The sequence below is a fragment of the Grampus griseus genome, assembly GCF_964374135.1.
Source record: "Grampus griseus genome assembly, chromosome: 18".
Classification (NCBI taxonomy): domain Eukaryota; kingdom Metazoa; phylum Chordata; class Mammalia; order Artiodactyla; family Delphinidae; genus Grampus; species Grampus griseus.
The window spans coordinates 28,704,017-28,722,393 of NC_139012.1; the positions used below are offsets into that span (position 1 = coordinate 28,704,017).

Sequence of the window (18,377 nt, forward strand, 5' to 3'; positions counted from 1 at the left end):
ACGTTTGCCCAGAATTTATAGTGTCTTAAAATGTAATTTTTAAAGTGCTTTATCAATACAGTATAGGGTTCATGAAAAATAGGTAAAGAAATCTAATAGTATGGTGGTAAGGCAGTCTAGTACTATTTCATTTTAATGTATCACATTCTAAGATATTGTTAACTTTTTAAATATTTTATGTGTTACCCAAGGGATGCTGTTAAGGTGTCTCACGCAATAGAAATAAGGATGTGTCCATTCACACAATAGAAATAAGGACATGTCCATACACACAGGAAAGATTGCAACATTAGGTCTCCTTTGATTGTATTGTTTTCCTGTCCAGAATTGCAAATTCAATTAGATTATACTGATTTCTTTGGGCTTCCTGTGGAAGAGATATTAACTGTTTCATCAGAAGACAGTTTTATGTTTTAGGTAAATGTAACGATTTCTGTAACAATTAATATTCCAAAATTCACTTACTATGGATTTGGGTAAATGTTTTTCTCTTCCTACATATTACGCTGCAACCTTTTGTAAAATACATGATTTGTAAAATATATTATTCTCACAGAGTGTTTTATACCTAATACCTGTCTTCTCCAGTTTTTTTAGCATACTTAAATAAATCTAAATGTACCCATATCTTAACAGTTCTTCTCATCTGCCTGTATAGAGTATCGTCAGTATTTTAGGCATCATTTACTTGATTACTTTTGGTTACACCTGCAATTTTGCTGATATAATTAACAGCCCAGGTGGCGGTTAGATATTTGCTTCAGTATTTTGCTTACTTTGAGAAGGAAAAGCCATCATTTATGTACAGGTGACAAAGAGCAAACTATTAAGGACACTTAAAGTGTTAAATTTTTATTTATGTTCTTACTTCAAGGTTGTGGCCGGTATGCTGGTGGACAAGGTTACAATAGCATTGGGCATTTTTGTGGAGGATGGGCTGGTAACTGTGGTGATGGTGGCATAGGGGGAAGCACGTGGTACCTGGTGTGTGATCGCTGTAGAGAAAAATACCTCCGTGAAAAACAGGCTGCTGCAAGGGAGAAGGTATTTTTATTTTGTTCTGGCTGTGCTGTTAGTGATAAGGATAAACCTTATAAAAGTCTCTTTTTATGATCATATTATCAGACAACTCCACATAATTGATATTAAAGATCAGCCTTCATAACAGGAATAATATATAAATTTAATTTATGTACCAGGTCAGCTGTTTTTAATTACAAAAACAAATTATATCTTGGGATAACACAAAAACAACTCTCCTGTAGCATACGTACCTTATTGACAGATGTTTACTGCGTAATTTTGTATTATTAATTTGTCTGCTATTCTACACATGTATATAGGTTTCCCTCTTCACCTTTATCTCTCTTAACTTTCTCTTTTTCCTTTTCTTTTTCTACTCTTTATCTCCTCTCTCTTTTTCTTAACCCTTAATTACGTTGAGGACTCTGGAAAGTCAGGATCATTCACACTAGTGACACACCTAGCTAAAAATATTTGCCAAATATACACACACATGCACGCACACACAGATTATTTACTCTTTATTTTTATTTATTTTTATTTTTTTGCGGTATGCGGGCCTCTCACTGCTGTGGCCTCTCCCGTTGCGGAGCACAGGCTCTGGACGCGCAGGCTCAGCGGCCATGGCTCATGGGCCCAGCTGCTCCGCGGCATGTGGGATCTTCGCAGACCGGGGCACGAACGCGTGTCCCCTGCATCGGCAGGCGGACTCTCAACCACTGTGCCACCAGGGAAGCCCCTATTTACTCTTTTATTTAGATAACTACATTTAGATTTTACTACTTAGGTTTTTTAACTTTCCCAAGGAAAGAGAAAAATGTAGTTTGCATTTGATATAAATTAGTTTTAATAAGTTCAGGAGAAGCATGAAGTGAATGTTGTTTTTGGGAATCACTATTATGATTTTAAAGCAGTTCTACAGTGTTGAATAATTTTTATTGGAAACTCGAAACATTTAGGTTAAGAAATTTAAAATTTGAGTATAAGTAGGAAAAGATCCGTACAAATTTCCTTTCCAGGTCAAACAGTCTAGGAGGAAGCCAATGCAAGTCAAGACGCCTCGTGCCTTGCCCACTATGGAAGCTCACCAAGTGATTAAAGCTAACGCCCTCTTCCTGCTGTCCCTGAGCAGCGCGGCCGAACCAAGCATTCTGTGTTACCATCCTACAAAGCCATTCCAGTCTCAACTTCCCAGCGTGAAAGAGGGCATTTCTGAGGATCTTCCGGTTAAAATGCCTTGTCTCTACCTGCAGACATTAGCTAGGTAATATCACTCGGCTGTTGTTTTTTTAAATGACTTTGGATTAACAGCTACTGTTTAATATCATGCCCTGAATTTCCACACTACAGTACATATTGTATACAGTAAAGTGACCTCCAGGAATTTATTTTCTGAGTTGCCTTAACTCAGAAATATGACTGGTAGAGGTATAAACTTTAGTAGGTATTTGAAAAAATATGTAAATACTATGTTGATTTGTATTATTATTAATACACAGTATGTCTTAGTAAGACTTCAGCTATCTTTTACTCTTTGGTAGGCAGACGTCAGTGTGTTAATAGTGGGAAATGCTAAAATGGAAATAAACCGATATTTGCTATCCAAAATCTTTCATTTTTCAAATTATTAATTCTGTTAGCGTTTAAATGTTGGTTAGCTGAGTACCAGCTTTGTGTTACACTAAGATGAATATAATAAAATCCTGACTTCGTGTGTTCACACTCTGGTGGAGACAGATATGTAAAGGAAACATTTAAAATGTTACGTGAGGAGTACTTATGATAGAAGTGTGTATAGAATACTGTCATAACATAAAAGGTAGAGAGTACATGAATCTTGCCAAGGAAATAAGGAAAGGTTTCCCAGAGGATCTGACATTTTAGCAGTCTTGAAGGATAACTAGGAATCAATCAAGCAGGAAATGAGAGGAAAGCAATTCCTGACATAAACCACATATGTGAGGACACAAATGAAATAGCATTACCCATTTAAGGAATACAGGCTTATTAAAGTATTGGTTACCAGGAGAAATATATGAAGTGTTGTTTCCCAAGACCAGGTAATGCGTGGCTCTGTAGCCCATGCTAAGGTTGGATTTTATCCCACAGAGGAAACAGTGGATAAAGAAGAATTTTAAACAGGGAAATGCGTGAACTGGTTTGCAGTTGGAAGATCACTCGCTGCTAATGTGGAAACTGGATCAAAGGGCATAAGTGAAGATGGAGAAAAGCCTGTTAACAGTGTACTGTTTTTCCTATATTGGGCTTTGCTGGTGCAACCCATATGTTCATGCATTGTACACTGATACTCTAAAACAGCCTTTCATAGGCCAAATTCAGATTTTTTTCATCAGCTGACAAATGAAGATTTCTAGAAATTGCCTGCTGCCGTGGCTTACTAACCAACAGTTCCATTTTGAGAAGCAGAGTTATGTAGTTTGTTTGTTTTTGTACTTATTATTCAATAAAACGAGTGGGAAACAAAAATGAAAATGTGAGACTAAGTACATTTGGGACTGCGGAGGAAATCATCAGGAATGCCGAGTACAGCAAGCCTTCAGCTTCAGTCACCTGTTTACTGTACTTAGGCTAGTACCTCTCTGTTCCAGTTTGAAAAGGATAGAATCAAATGGTAAAACATGTAAAAAATGCTGGCATACTCTAATTATGGATTTTATATTTTTAGCCCTATGGGGAATAGATATCCCATTAGCCCATGGAACATTTCATATATCTAATCTTTTTCAAATTTCACTCTTAAAAAAAAAAAAAACGGTCACCGCCTGTGCTTTAGTGGTCCATGCAAGAAATGTCATGAGCCTGAAGCAAGGCAGTGATGATGGGGAACAAGAAGGGGAGTAGTGAGAGGGAACCTGGTATCCACAGGCCTAAGTAACTGGTCGTGGTCGAGGGCTGAGCCTGCTGTGACACCGAGATACTTCAGTGTAAGGCACCTGGATAGCTGGTGGGATCACTCACTAAAGCTAGAAGATGGGAAAGTTCTAAAAAGCAAAGAAAATAAATTCAATTTTGGATTTGAAATGTTTATGGTACCAGGAATATCTATGTGTGAAATTATCAGACTTTTATCTCCTTTGGCTTACATCTACAACTCTTTTAATACTTTAATCCTCAGTTACAGACTTAATGAGTTGCTTTTACTTTTATGAAGGAGATTAAAAATAGAAAGTTATCTGTATTGCCATCATACTTTTTAAGTTGTTGGGTTTAATTTAATGCAGGCATCATCATGAAAATTTTGTGGGTTATCAAGATGACAACCTATTCCAGGATGAGATGAGATACCTGCGTTCAACATCTGTACCTGCCCCGTACATATCAGTAACTCCTGATGCGAGTCCTAATGTATTTGAAGAGCCAGAGAGCAACATGAAGTCCATGCCACCCAGGTATTTGAGTTATTGTCTTTCTGTTGAGTCCAGTGTTTGGTGGAAGAAAGACTGTAAGCTAGAAGAGAATGCTCTAGAAGTTCTTTCATACATACCTCCATCTCGGGAAGGAAGTTGTGTCAACTCTGCTAACTGTTAGAGCAGTAAGAAAAAGCATGCATTCATGAATCAGGTAAGGTCCTTGACAGCAGAGGCAGATGCAGTTGGAGAGAAAAGATCAACTAGTGAAGTAATAAAGAATTCCATTTCCATTGTGTATTATATCATTTAATGCTGTAGTAAATCAGACTAGAGAAAGATCACTTTGAGGCAGTACTTAGAGAAGGTTTCATGGGAGAAGTAGCACTGAAAGTAGATCTTGAGCTTCTTGGATTATTACTTGCACTGCTCCCCCCACCGGCCCCACCCTACCCCCTTATAGTATCAGAGTAAAGGGCTTCTTGAAAACTGAAGAGAAGCATATATATATATATATATATATATATATATATATATATATATATATATATATATATAATGCAGAAGGAAGCAGGGTACCACTGAGAGTTTTTAGAGGAGGAAAGACGTGGTACAAATGCAGAAATAGTCTCACAGTTGTCAACTGAGAAGCTGAACATTTCAATCAAAGATTTCAGCTGTGTGTGTGGAACCGGATTGTGTTGGCAATGGTTGTTAAAGACAGATGGGTAAAGGAAATATTTTGGAGGAAAAATCAGTGTGACTTGTTGAGTGACTGGATAATGAAAAGGATCAGTTTAGGACAGAATCAAGAGTTCAGGCATGAGTAACTGTGAACACGACGTCAGTAGAAAGGAAACCTTTGGGTTTTCTTGTGTTGCTTCAGTTTCTTCACAAGCTTGATCAATTTTATAAGAACAAGTCATTATTTTTTAGGTTGTACAACAATTTTTTACATTGATAGATAAAACTTCCTCTAAAAGCAGAAAAGATGTCTTGTGCTTTATAGTAACACCATATAGAAAGTGAATTAAATTAACATATCCCTATATTCTGGTCATTCTGGAGCCAAACAGCGGAAACTGACATCCAGGCACCTTTACCCCAGTTAGTTATGTGCAACATTTATCATCTGTTCAAACAAGAATGTGCACACACTTCAGCAGTGAGGAAAGAAAATGGCCAGGGCGTTAGCCACTTACTAGAAAGTATATAAGCTTTACTGAGGGACATAGGATTTTAAACCTGGCTTTAATGATGGAAAAGAAACAATTCTAGAACTCAGGGTGAGAGCGAAAATAGCCCAATATGGAATGAGGTGACAGAGAAAAGAATACATGAAAAGAATAGTTTATAAATTTGCCTTAGAAATTAAAGAAAGGTATTTCTCTTTTTTATAAAATGTCTCAATAAAGGAAATTATATAACCATCTTAATACTTTTTCAAGTGTTTTTTAATGCTGCTATAGTAAATAGAAAGTTGTTGGTTTCCTAAAGCCCGCATGAAAACCATTGAGTTCTCATATGGATGTAAGTGTAATATAACTGACACTGGAATTCAGTTTGTCACCTCTCAGTACACTTTGGTGCAGCCATGCTCTGGATAGGGCTTTGGGCAGCTCCCCCAAAGAATGAGAAACCTCATAGAACAGTCAGCGCCAAAGGAAAATTGCGTCCTTTCACTTTCCATTTTATTAGGTCTCTGTATGTACATATCCATTTTCTTTCTATTCAGTGCTGTTATGAATATATCTGCCTGATTTTCCTGAATATCATGACACACGTCTTCCACCACGGTGCTTTTGATTCTGAAAGGAGCTTAGAACATTTGAAGCCTTTTCTTCTTTTTCATTTGAAATGCAAAGTAGATTTAAGAAAACTAAAATTTTAAGATGCAGTTCTGAAATCAGTCAAAATGTGGCTACATTTGGAAAGATCAAATTGTGATTTAGAGAGGGATTGTCAAGTTGGCTTTGAATTTGTATTCTTCCACATGAAACACGGGTTCCCGTATTTGACTACACTGTTAAAAACTAAATAAATATAGTTGTCACGTCATTCACTTTTTCTCTTGAGTTTTTATCTGTCATCTGTTCTATCTGCAGTTTGGAAACCAGTCCCATAACTGATACTGATCTTGCCAAGAGAACTGTCTTCCAAAGATCATACTCAGTTGTTGCTTCTGAATATGATAAACAACACTCCATTTTACCTGCACGAGTTAAAGCCATTCCTAGAAGAAGAGTTAACAGTGGAGACACTGGTAAGTATAAAATAAAAAAAGGTTGAGTGATCCAAATGGTTTTATTTGTAGATATTTTTTAAAATCTATTTTTTTAAATTTATTTTATTTATTTATTTATTTTTGCGGTACGCGGGCCTCTCACTGTTGTGGCCTCTCCTGTTGCGGAGCACAGGCTCCGGATGCGCAGACTCAGCGGCCATGGTTTACAGGCCTAGTCGCTCCGTGGCATGTGGAATCTTCCTGGACTGGGGCACGAACCCGCGTCCCCTGCATCAGCAGGCAGACTCTCAACCACTGCACCACCAGGGAAGCCCTAAAATCTAATTTTTGAAGGCAGAGGAATGGATTAATTTTAAATTGTGGTAGACATTCCTTTTATGTGACTTAGCCATAAATGTGCCTCTCTAAATTTCACATCTCAGTTGGAAGAGACACCCAGAGATCATCCAGTGTTATTTAAGAATAAATTGACCTTTAAAGTACATTACTTGTTAGATATCTAAGCCAAATATTGCTACCATTCTCCCTTCCACTAAGCTTCAGTGAACCAGCAGTTTCAATGACTTAACACTTTCACAGTGATCTTCCCACTCACAATAGAAGCTTTTAACTCCTGTAGCTACTACCACTCCAATAGATAATAAAAACTGGGGATATGGCTAGCTCTTAATCAGTAAAAATATTAGATAATCTGGACCAATTGGTATCAACAGCCTCAAACTAGGGCTGATTGATTCTGTCTCAAGAATAAAGAGGAAAAAAAGGATAATGTGTTAATGATTTATCAGGCCAACCACTTACTAAATGAAGATCTGACCTAATATTTATAGGTAAATAATTATGTATCTTATTGAAGATCTTCAAGGAAAATATTATTGAGGATAAATCAAATATTAATGATTTATAGGTTCATTCAACAAGTATTTTTGAGCTCTTATTGAAGTAACATTTGTTATAAAGCAGTCCTGCAGAAAATGATGGGGATAAGATGTAGATTCCATTTAGGGAGAAAATAAATCACTTCGTGTGGACTTTAGATTCAGAACTGCAAAAATAAAAACAAAAAAACTGCAAAGACTCTAAAGTGAATAAGCTAGATACTATTCATTAATATCACCTTAAATACGTTAATCATATGTATTACCTATAAAAGTTAATAATTTTCTTTTTTTTTTTCCTTTAAATAGAAGTTGGTTCTTCCCTCTTGAGACATCCATCTCCTGAGCTTTCCCGGCTAATCTCAGCCCACAGCTCTCTTTCCAAAGGAGAACGAAATTTCCAGTGGCCAGTTTTAGCCTTTGTTATACAGCATCATGATCTGGAAGGTCTTGAAATAGCAATGAAACAGGCCTTAAGGAAATCTGCTTGTCGAGTTTTTGCTATGGAGGTAAGAATACATTAATAGGATTATTGATTCATTCATCATACAGTTCATGTGATGATTCTATTTAATGATGTACTTTTCTACCAAACAGAAATTGTGACAAATTAAGAGACTTCAGTGAATAGAAAATATCATGTTCGCAATAAAATTAAACTCAAGTTTATGAATAGAAATGAATTTAGAGTTTCATAGTTAAGTGCTCTAAAAAACTTTATTTCTGCATTGCTTCATTATTTGAATCCTGATAATATCTTTTTAAAAAAGCTTTTTGTAATCACAGAGTCTTTTCAGTTAGAATAATCCTGCAAAGGGGATGAAAAGTGCACTTTTGAGTTGTAAATTTAACAGTAATAACTTATTTGAGTCTCTGGAAATGGATTACTATATATCATAGACTTGTATATAATAAATTTTTTTCTTTATCATGGGTAGGAGGTAACCTGCCATTTCATCAGTGAGAGCAATATGAGTATATTTAAGTAAATGGTAGCTTGTGTAGAACTTAAGAAACATTCTGTGTTGATCCTGAATGCAAGTTGGAAAAAAAATGTGCATGGGTAAATTAATATGAAGACAAATTTTTGAAATAAAAAGTATTTTGGGAAAGTATTTTGGTATTGCATTTCATAGGTATTATTTTCCCTATTATTATTAATTTTTTAATTAGGCCCAAAATTATTGACTGTGTAAGTTCAGTGTACTTTCAGTGAAATGAAGATCAGACTTCCTAGTATCTTTCCTTAAAAGACTTAGTCCAGGAAGTTTCTTTGTTTCCGAATAAGAAAAGTCCTGCTATGTTCACTCGTATATTTTCTTTTTATCTTGGACTTATTTAACCATCATTTATTCAGGCTTTCAACTGGCTTCTGTGTAATGTCATCCAAACAACTTCTCTCCATGATATTCTGTGGCATTTTGTGGCATCACTGACTCCTGCTCCAGTGGAACCAGAAGAAGAGGAGGATGAGGAAAATAAAACAAACAAAGAAAATGCAGAACAAGTAAGTGAGGTTCTTGGTTTTTTTAATTGTCCATATTTTTATAGAAGAGTAGAACTACTTTCAGATAGTGCAGTAATTTTCATGAGGTCATTCACAGATTATATAACCTAAAGGCAGGAATAAAATTTCAGTGCTATGAGCAACATATTAACTATGCTGAGTGAAAGTCTTCTGTCTCCAAAAACGCTGTCAGTCAATTCTGACTTCTCCCTAGCCATCACTGTCTCGAAGCAGTCAACTGCAAGATGAACACTGTCACAGTGCAGTATAAGGCAGATGAACAGGGCAGCATTACTACAGAGAGGATCGGTCTACTTTACATTACTGTACGGTACAGAGAGTGAAAATGATACTGTGTAGGGACATGAAATTCAAAAACCTTTGGCTAGAAGGGACTTGTATTTTATAGGAGGCAGGCTGTATCATGGAAAAGCATTGAACTTGGACCCTGGAAGCCTGGATTCCAGCCCCATTTCCACCTCTGTAGCTGTGACTTGTGGGCCTCATTTCTATTTCTAGAATAAAAAAGTAGAGGACTAAATCCTCCATTTAAAAGACTGTCAGAATAGGCAGAAAAAAACAACAGCTAGATACTGTTTATAAGCATCACATCTAAAACATAACGATAGAGGAAGATTAAAAGTAGAAAAAGATATACTGGGTAAATACCAACCAAAATTAGCTAGTTGAACATCAGAAAAAAACAGACTTCAAGACATGATTATTAGTAGGGATAAAGAGGCTTTCTACAAAATGATAAGAGTAGCTCTGTGTAGTTAATGTAGGTTAATATAGCCTTTAAAGAAGTAAAAATCAACAGAGCTGCAAGTAAAAACAGAAAAAAACCCACAATTACAATGTGAGATTATCACGCATTCACGAGGGCTGTCTACTCCTGTGTAACAAACCGCCCCAAAACCCAGTGGATGAAAACGCTTGCTTATTGGCTTACAGCTCTGTGGGTCAGCAATTTGAGTGAGGCTCAACTGAAGGGAACGGCTCATTTCTGCTAGTAGACCAGTGAGTACACTGGAATTGATACTCATATGTGGCATTTATTTGTTTGGTGATTTTATTTATAGGTGACCCTATCATGTTTTCCTTTAAAATAATACAAACATAATTAGTTAATCTTAACGGATGCCTTGGGTATGGTTTGATTTTGTTTACATTTCTGTTACATGAATATCCTTAAAGTATACATTTTTTGTGTGGGGGAAAATTCCTTCCAGCAGACAAATGGATCAACTTGCTTTCAATTTCTGTCTTAGGAGAAAGATACAAGAGTATGTGAACATCCACTCTCAGATATAGTGATTGCAGGGGAAGCTGCTCATCCTTTACCACATACATTTCACCGCTTACTTCAAACGATCTCTGATCTTATGATGTCTCTCCCCAGCGGCAGTTCGTTACAGCAAATGGCCCTGAGGTAATCTTATATCTAAGTATTGTTGGTACCCTGGAAAAGGGATTTTGTGGAGTAGTCAAAGCACAAAATGCTTGAAAGACCTCTTTAAATAGTAAGATAGAGAGAATACCTGCATTATGTGAATGGTGCCCCCCTCATGACTGTCATAATTTAGAATTGTCCTTCTTCTTAGTTCGTGCCTGTTGGCCCCTCTGTAAAATGTGGATAATATACTACTTAGTCCTCTAAATTATCACAGTCTGTAACAGTCTTCCTCACTTTCCCCTCTCTTCTACCCGAAGTCACGTGTCTCAGTGCTACTCAACAGTACAGTCTTAAATGTCACAAAAAGGGAGAGGGAATGAAATCTCAAAAACAGAAATCAAAATAGGATTTTGAATTGAAAAGAATATCAAGAGAAACAGAGCCTAGTCATATGCAGCCAATCCTAAAACTACATTGAAGAGCATCACCTCCTTTTAAGTCCAGACCTGCTGAGATTCAACATTACTTTTACATTGTGGACCTTGTCAGTAGAGCCAGGTACTAGACTACACATATAAATAAATCCTCCACTGATTTTTATAAGAAATAGGGTGAAGGAGTGATTTTGGCTACCCACATGCCTAACGATAAGACCAGCAGAGAGGAGATTTTGTTTCCTCCTCACAAGATTTTTGAAGTACAAAGTGTGTTATACTATGTGGGATTAGTATGGAATTGTAAGACTAATACATTTAAGAGGCTCTTATAGTTGGGGTAACACTTGTCTACAAAACTGATTTGTTACCTTTTTTGCTTCTGTAGCCTTGACCTTCATGTATCCAGTTTGAAAATGGGTGAACTTTCCTTAGAATTTATATTGTTCGAAAGAAATGACCTTTATTTCTCAAAAAAAAAAAAAGGAATGAATAAAAGCCAGTAGAAATAATTTTGTTTCTTGAATTTTTAAAATTTGTATTTTTTGTACCTAGAGCATTAAGATTTCTTGAAATATTAGCTACAGAGTGCTTTTTTCCAGGAATCCCTTAGAGGTTCCCGAAAAAGAATTTTTTAATGTATTACTTATGCCTTTCTAGATGCTGGAGTCTGAAATTCAAGCAATCTGATCACCAGTTCCTCCATCAGAGCAATGTCTTTCATCACATTAACAATATTTTGTCAAAATCAGATGATGGAGACAGTGAAGAGAGTTTCAGCATCAGCATACAGTCTGGCTTTGAGGCTATGAGTCAGGTCAGTAATTCAGCATCGTTAATACTCAACGATGTATTGAAGGAGAAACTGAAAATTACTTCTAAATAATTTGATTCTTGCTGCTATTTCTTATCTCATGTCTGTTCATTGTATTTTCATGGGAGATGTCCATTTGAGTGTTATAATTATGTATATTTGTTTCTGGTAGGAATTATGCATTGTAATGTGCTTAAAGGACTTAACCAGCATTGTTGACATAAAAACTTCTAGCCGACCTGCCATGATTGGCAGTTTGACAGATGGTTCCACAGAAACCTTCTGGGAATCAGGAGATGAGGATAAAAACAAAACCAAGAACGTCACCATCAACTGTGTGAAAGGAATCAATGCCCGCTATGTATCTGTTCATGTGGACAATTCCCGAGATCTTGGGGTAAGAAAGGAAACTTAATTTGTGGTTCGTTAGTTCTTTTCAGACCTTTATTTATCATGCAGTCTCATTTCTGAGTTTTAGCAAAGAGATTTTCATCTGGAATTCACCAACCAAACTATATTTTTATAGTTCTAAAATAAATCTTAAGTCTAAAAACAGATGAATATGACTGGGAGCGCTGTGGAATACCAATTCTAAGAAAAGGTCTGATTACAAATATACCATGGCTATAGCTAAGCAATATAAATATCCATTCCATGATTTTTTACCTCCATGCCCCCTGTTCAGCTATTTCCTTGGCCTGGAAGTCCTCTCCTTAAACTCTGCTTTTCATAACCTTCCCAAATCTAAGACCCGATAGACAAATCCTCTCCCAGTACCTCATCTATAAAAATTACTCTTTCTCTCCTCTGGGTTCTTTTTTCTATTACTCTGATGGCACTTAATACACTTTGACCGATAGTGTAATTAGCTTTCAGTTTTTAATCCTCACCCCCGGCCATCATGAGGGAATTGGGGGAGGTTCCTGGACTAACCTAAGTAATCATACTTCATGTTCTCCCTAGCTCTAGCTTGTCTACATGTTTCCACTGAATTGAGCACTCTTCTACAAAAAGCACTGAAGAGGAAAAAGCACTTGAGTGCTTCAGAGCCAAGAAAAAATTAGCACCAACTACCAAACTCCCACTCTTTTACCCCATTCCTGGGGAAGAATACTTCTTGGGATTTTTTTCCCTCTGAATGGAAGTGGCTTGCTAGCAGATATAGTATTAATAAGTCCCCTTGGGCCATTGCTAAGCTGCTCTGATCCCATTTGTGTATTTCCTTTCCCAGGGACAGCCAAAGTGATGGGTTTGGGTCTCCTGTATGGAGAACGCCAACCCCAGAGGTTCAGTGTGCAGTCAGAGCACTCCTTGCCATCCACGGTCACCCCAACTTCTGTCCATCAGCTCAGATTGAATAAGGAATAAAGGCTTAGCTGATATATCACTAGCTTACCTCCTCTTGAGACACCAACAGTCCAGTTGGTACAACTACTTTATCTTACTTGAAAGTCAGATATAACAAATCAAAACATTTTTCTGTCAGGAACTCACTGCTCAGTGCAGTGTTATCTTTGATGCATGTTGTAAGCTAGGACACACTTTCCCTCAAAACAATGGTTGCACTCAATTTGACATTTTTGTCTTTTATGAGAGATAATCATATAATATTCATTTTAAAAGCCCCAGTATGTATGCTGACATCAGCTTTTCTTTTAGGAAACCTCCTCTAATTTATATGCATCATTAAGACTTACATACCTCTGTGTCCCCGCAGCCTGCCCACCACACTGCCATAAACACAGCACTTGTTGATTTGAATTGCATCAGCCTATAGCACTTAAAGTATGCAGCTCTCCAAGGAATTAGTATGTCAGTCTCTTTCTTGATGTGCTTGGCATAAAACTTACTCAAACTTAAGGTCTCTGGCTCTAGTACCAGTGTGACTCTTTTCAGTACTTAAAGGTATTGAATTTCTTTTGATATTTTACTTTGTGTGTTAATGTTCCTTCCCTAGTTTGACAAGGATCTCGAGGGGATAGAACCCATCCCTCTCATATATCCTTCTCCAAGTCCCTAAGGCCGTCTGGGTCCATCGTGATACTCACAAGTATTTGTTGCCTAAGCTACCTGTCTTCCTCCTTTTTACAGCCAGAAACAATGAGAATAATGTGATAAAAATGGCACATGAGTAGCAAGGCAAGTTGCTGAAAGGCTTCATGATAAAGATAGAATTTAAATGATTAGACTTTGGATGAAAAGAGGGAATGCCAACCTTCTCTCTCAGAGCCCATAGAGGAGGGCTGAAATGTGAGATTCAAGATGGAGTTTGTGAGAATAAGAAAAGAGTGGAGTTGTAGGAACTGTCGTTGGTTGGACAGATGGAATGAAGTCAGTTCGGAAGGACCGTAAAAGACAGGCAGAAGAGTTGATGTTATATTGATAGGCTGTAAGAAATCACTGTCAGTTCTGGAGCCAAGAACATGGCATAGTAACTATTTTGAATTGTTTATTTTAGAATAAAGTTACCTCGATGACCTTCTTAACTGGCAAAGCAGTAGAAGATTTGTGCAGAATAAAGCAGGTAATTAAAACTTTGTCATTAAATGTTTTACTGCCCAGGGAGAAATTTCTTCTTCTCAGTATCCACTGTTGAGTTCTAATTTTGGCATGCCACCCAAGTACAAGTATTATAGGAAATCGTCTATTTACAAAACACTCAATTGGCAAATGGTCCATGTATAGGAATAGTTACAACCATCTCTGTTCTAAACATCTTAGCCATTATTTCCCTAAATCTCTCTAGTGATGAGCAGGTACACCGTTCTATAGCCCTCCACCCTGACTCCTGCTCCCCTGCGGAGACTCACGGTGCCTTAAAATTCATCATAGATCCGCTTCATAACTGTCACCTTGATTCACCCACACTTCAGGTTGAAATTTAGGTTGTTGTCTTGTAGCTTGAAAATCTTTCAGTTACAACACTGCGACTATATCCAGGTTGAAAATCAATTTACAAACCAACTCTAGAAACAAGTTAAGTTCTATTTGGGCATGTGACCGAGATTCTGTATAAACTCACTTACTTGTGAGTGAATAGTGTCAAAAACCATTTTACAGTACACTGAAATTTAATCCTTGAAAAAAAGTTGTATTCTCAATGAAATACACTGAAATAAGTAATGACCAATGTGAATTTACATATTATATAATTTTTCTTCAAAAGTAAAATATATTAAGTAACTGCACAGCAAAAATCCTTGCTTTAAATGTGCTTTCACGTGAAGATGCACAAAACAGGACTTCATTGCTTGATCATGTGAGTATTTCTACTTACATTCAGTGTAGGTACAGTCATGTAAATTGTTTGCAGTGGTTTCACTTAACGTAACTTGTGCTCGGAAGCCATATAGTAAGCAGACCTGCATTTTAATTCTCAACTCCATCACTTACTAGACGTCTGCCATCTGTGTCAATTAACCTCACTTTCTTCATCTGTAGCTACTATAGTATTGTATTATCCTCACAAGGTTTAAATAAGATAATCAGTGTGAAATAATCTAATTAGCTTTTCTGTGGCTACAATTATTTGTTATTTGAGCTTGCCGTTATTAATGCAAAGTCTGGGACAGTGATAAAATAGTAGTACACCTGTATCAGGTTTCTGTCCCTTTTCTGCTCTCCTAGGTCGATCTGGATTCCAGGCACATTGGTTGGGTAACAAGTGAACTTCCAGGAGGGGATAATCACATCATCAAAATTGAATTAAAGGGCCCAGAAAATACACTGAGAGTTCGACAAGTTAAGGTTCTGGGCTGGAAGGATGGCGAAAGCACAAAAATTGCTGGCCAGATTTCAGCCAGCGTGGCCCAGCAAAGGAACTGTGAAGCTGAGACTCTACGAGTGTTCAGACTTATTACATCACAGGTGAGTGTCCTTACTACACATTTTCTAGCACAGGATAAATTGAAATAATATACTACTTCAACAGTAATATCAAGAGGTTAAAAAAAGTATTTTGGAAAGCTTGTTAGAGATTGCTGGCTACAAACGTGGCCCGTTTTTTTCTTCTCATAGCCCTGAATTCTTGTATTTCACTTTGCATTCATCTCCTGAAGAGTAGAGGTGTGCAGTAGGAATAGCCTAGTAGCATAAAGCGCACAGAGCCAGCTACTGACTCCTCTCTAGCCTTCTCAGAGGAGGTTCTGCCATTGAGTTGTTCTCACCTCCTTCTCTTCTGCACCAGGTATTTGGAAAGCTCATCTCTGGAGATGCTGAACCCACACCAGAACAAGAGGAAAAAGCACTATTGTCATCACCTGAAGGAGAAGAAAAAGTATACAATGTATTTATTTATATTCTAAAAATATTTATTTCACTTTGTTACTTTTGTTCACTGAAATAATCCATGTACTGCTGTGTATTTTAATGTATATGGGATACTAGTTTCTGTATCTTTAACTAAAACTAAAGTTAATAGTTTTTACTTTAATTAGAAAGAAGATGAAGGAACTACCAGAAGATATTCACTTTTTGTTCATGTATGATCTAGCTGGTATTTTAAGTAACAACAAAATTTGCTCTAAACCTTGGGCTGTTGTGTTTTAATGTTGGCACTTGTAAAATCAGCTTCGTCATTGACTGTGCTGTGCGCCTTCCGCCATCTTCTCTGTCCTTCACGGTTCAGCTCAAAAATACTGTCTTCTCCATGAGCCTCCTTTATGATTGTTCAGGGGAAATCATAAAGAAGGTCGCGGAGAAGACACAAAGTAGTATGTCCTCTGCTAAGCTTCATAGTAATTTCTGTGTCTCTTCTTGGTTTCTCTCTTGTTAGGTTTATTTGTATACATGTTTTATATCTTCTACTTAATTATACCTTCTTAAAGACCAAGTACATGTCTGGTTTGTCTTTATATCCACCATGGCATAAACACACATGTGTTCAGTAAATTTTTATTGGAATAACCTGTTCTTTATACTGTTCTTGAAATTTCTTCTAAAATTCATTTGCCTAACTTATTTGGTCTAAACTAAAGCACTAGATCTAAGAGGAGAACCTCATCCATTTTCAAAAAGAGAGGTCAACCCTGACTAGTCTTCATATTCTTGTGTCTTTAGATGCTGTAAATAATCAACTTGACAGCCCTTTGAAAGATAATTTCAAGGACTTACCTAGGCTAACCCTGTGCCTTCTGATACAGTAGCATCTAAATCATCCACATTTTTCTGTTTGGGTTCTGTAAAAAAAAAAAAAAAAATGGGATTTCATAAACGCTGGTGATTTTTTTCAGCATCTTTAGGAGATATTTGCATGACTGCAAGACTGAGTAACTACTCATTAAATCAGCTGAATCTTAACAAATGTCAGTTCTTTGCTAAATAACCTTACAAGCCCTCAAAAAGCTTACCTTCTGTTCTTAGATGTGAACAGTCCATCCCCTCCCTCCCAAAAACAGATCAACAGGAATACTCTACAGTATATAATCTACTTACTAAATGTGTGAAAAATTGCACATCAGTTGCATATCAGGATTTCAGAGTACATTGAGGTTATTGTTTGTGCCCTGGAGTGGCCAGAGAAGGCTTCTTGGGGGATATTAGACTTTGTGTTAGACCTGAAAGAGAATGGATGAAAGTCAGATTAATAGGATGGGAGCAAGGGCGCCTTGAAGAGGCTGGCCTAACTCTAGGAGAGTGTATGCTGAGGCATTAAGATTGAATAGGAAAGGTTATGCTAGTGGTTCGATGGTGGTGAGATAACATAACTTTTAAGGGAATCATTTTATAAGTCAGGTTTTTGAAGTAAAATTTACATACAAAAAATTCATCTTTTTAAACTGCATCGTTTCAAATTTTGACCAATGTATACAGTGGTGAAATCATTACAAGCAAGTTTTAAAACACATCTCTCCCAGAATTTCCTCGTTGTTCCTTTGCATTCAATCCCCTCATCTCATTCCTAGCCCCTGGCAACCACTGAGATATTTTCTGCCCCTATAATGTTGCCTTTTCCCAGGTGTTATTTAATGGAACCCTGTAGAAAGTAGCCTTTTTATTTTTTTATTATTTTTTAAATATGGTCTTTTTTTTAACATCTTTATTGGAGTATAATTGCTTTACAATGGTGTGTTAGTTTCTGCTTTATAACAAAGTGCATCAGCTATACGTATACATATATCCCCATATCTCTTCCCTCTTGCGTCTCCCTCCCACCCTCCCTATCTCACCCCTCTAGGTGGTCACAAAGCACCGATCTGATCTCCCTGTGCTATGCAGCTGCTTCCCACTAGCTATCTGTTTTACATTTGGTAGTGTATATATGTCAGTGCCACTCTCTCATTTTGTCCCAGCTTACCCTTCCCCCTCCCTGTGTCCTCAAGTCCATTCTCTACGTCTATGTCTTTATTCCTGTCCTGCCGCTAGGTTCTTCAGAACTATTTTTTTTTTTTTTTAGATTCCATATATATATGTTTTAGCGTACAGTATTTGTTTTTCTCTTTATGACTGACTTCCCTCTGTATGACAGTCTCTGGGTCCATCCACCTCACTACAAATAACTCAATTTCATGTGTTTGCTGGCAATCTATATCTTCTTCGGAGAAATGTCTATTTAGGTCTTCTGGACTGGGATGTTTGGTGTTTTTCTTTTGATATTGACCTGCATGAGCTGCTTTTAAATTTTGGAGATTAATCCTTTGTCAGTTGCTTTGTTTGCAAATATTCTCTCCCATTCTGAGGGCCATCTTTTCATCTTGTTTATGGTTTCCTTTGC

At 37.0% G+C, this 18,377-nt stretch overlaps 1 protein-coding gene across 2 annotated transcripts in view; it reads left to right on the forward strand.

Annotated features, from left to right (window-relative positions):
* MYCBP2 (MYC binding protein 2) overlaps positions 1–18,377 on the forward strand; it is a gene marked incomplete at its 5' end in the record, with an annotated part of 273,021 nt that overhangs the window by 227,267 nt on the left and 27,377 nt on the right. Inside the window, 12 exons of one of the 2 annotated variants that reach the window (XM_082675380.1) lie at positions 875–1,044; positions 2,043–2,287; positions 4,266–4,433; positions 6,497–6,654; positions 7,824–8,023; positions 8,872–9,021; positions 10,293–10,453; positions 11,512–11,668; positions 11,838–12,062; positions 14,124–14,189; positions 15,293–15,532; positions 15,852–15,950. In XM_082675380.1, the coding sequence (XP_082531506.1) occupies positions 875–1,044; positions 2,043–2,287; positions 4,266–4,433; positions 6,497–6,654; positions 7,824–8,023; positions 8,872–9,021; positions 10,293–10,453; positions 11,512–11,668; positions 11,838–12,062; positions 14,124–14,189; positions 15,293–15,532; positions 15,852–15,950 (2,039 nt within the window). The remainder of the gene's footprint in view (positions 1–874; positions 1,045–2,042; positions 2,288–4,265; positions 4,434–6,496; positions 6,655–7,823; positions 8,024–8,871; positions 9,022–10,292; positions 10,454–11,511; positions 11,669–11,837; positions 12,063–14,123; positions 14,190–15,292; positions 15,533–15,851; positions 15,951–18,377) is intronic. The other variant, XM_082675381.1, reaches the window with a different exon arrangement.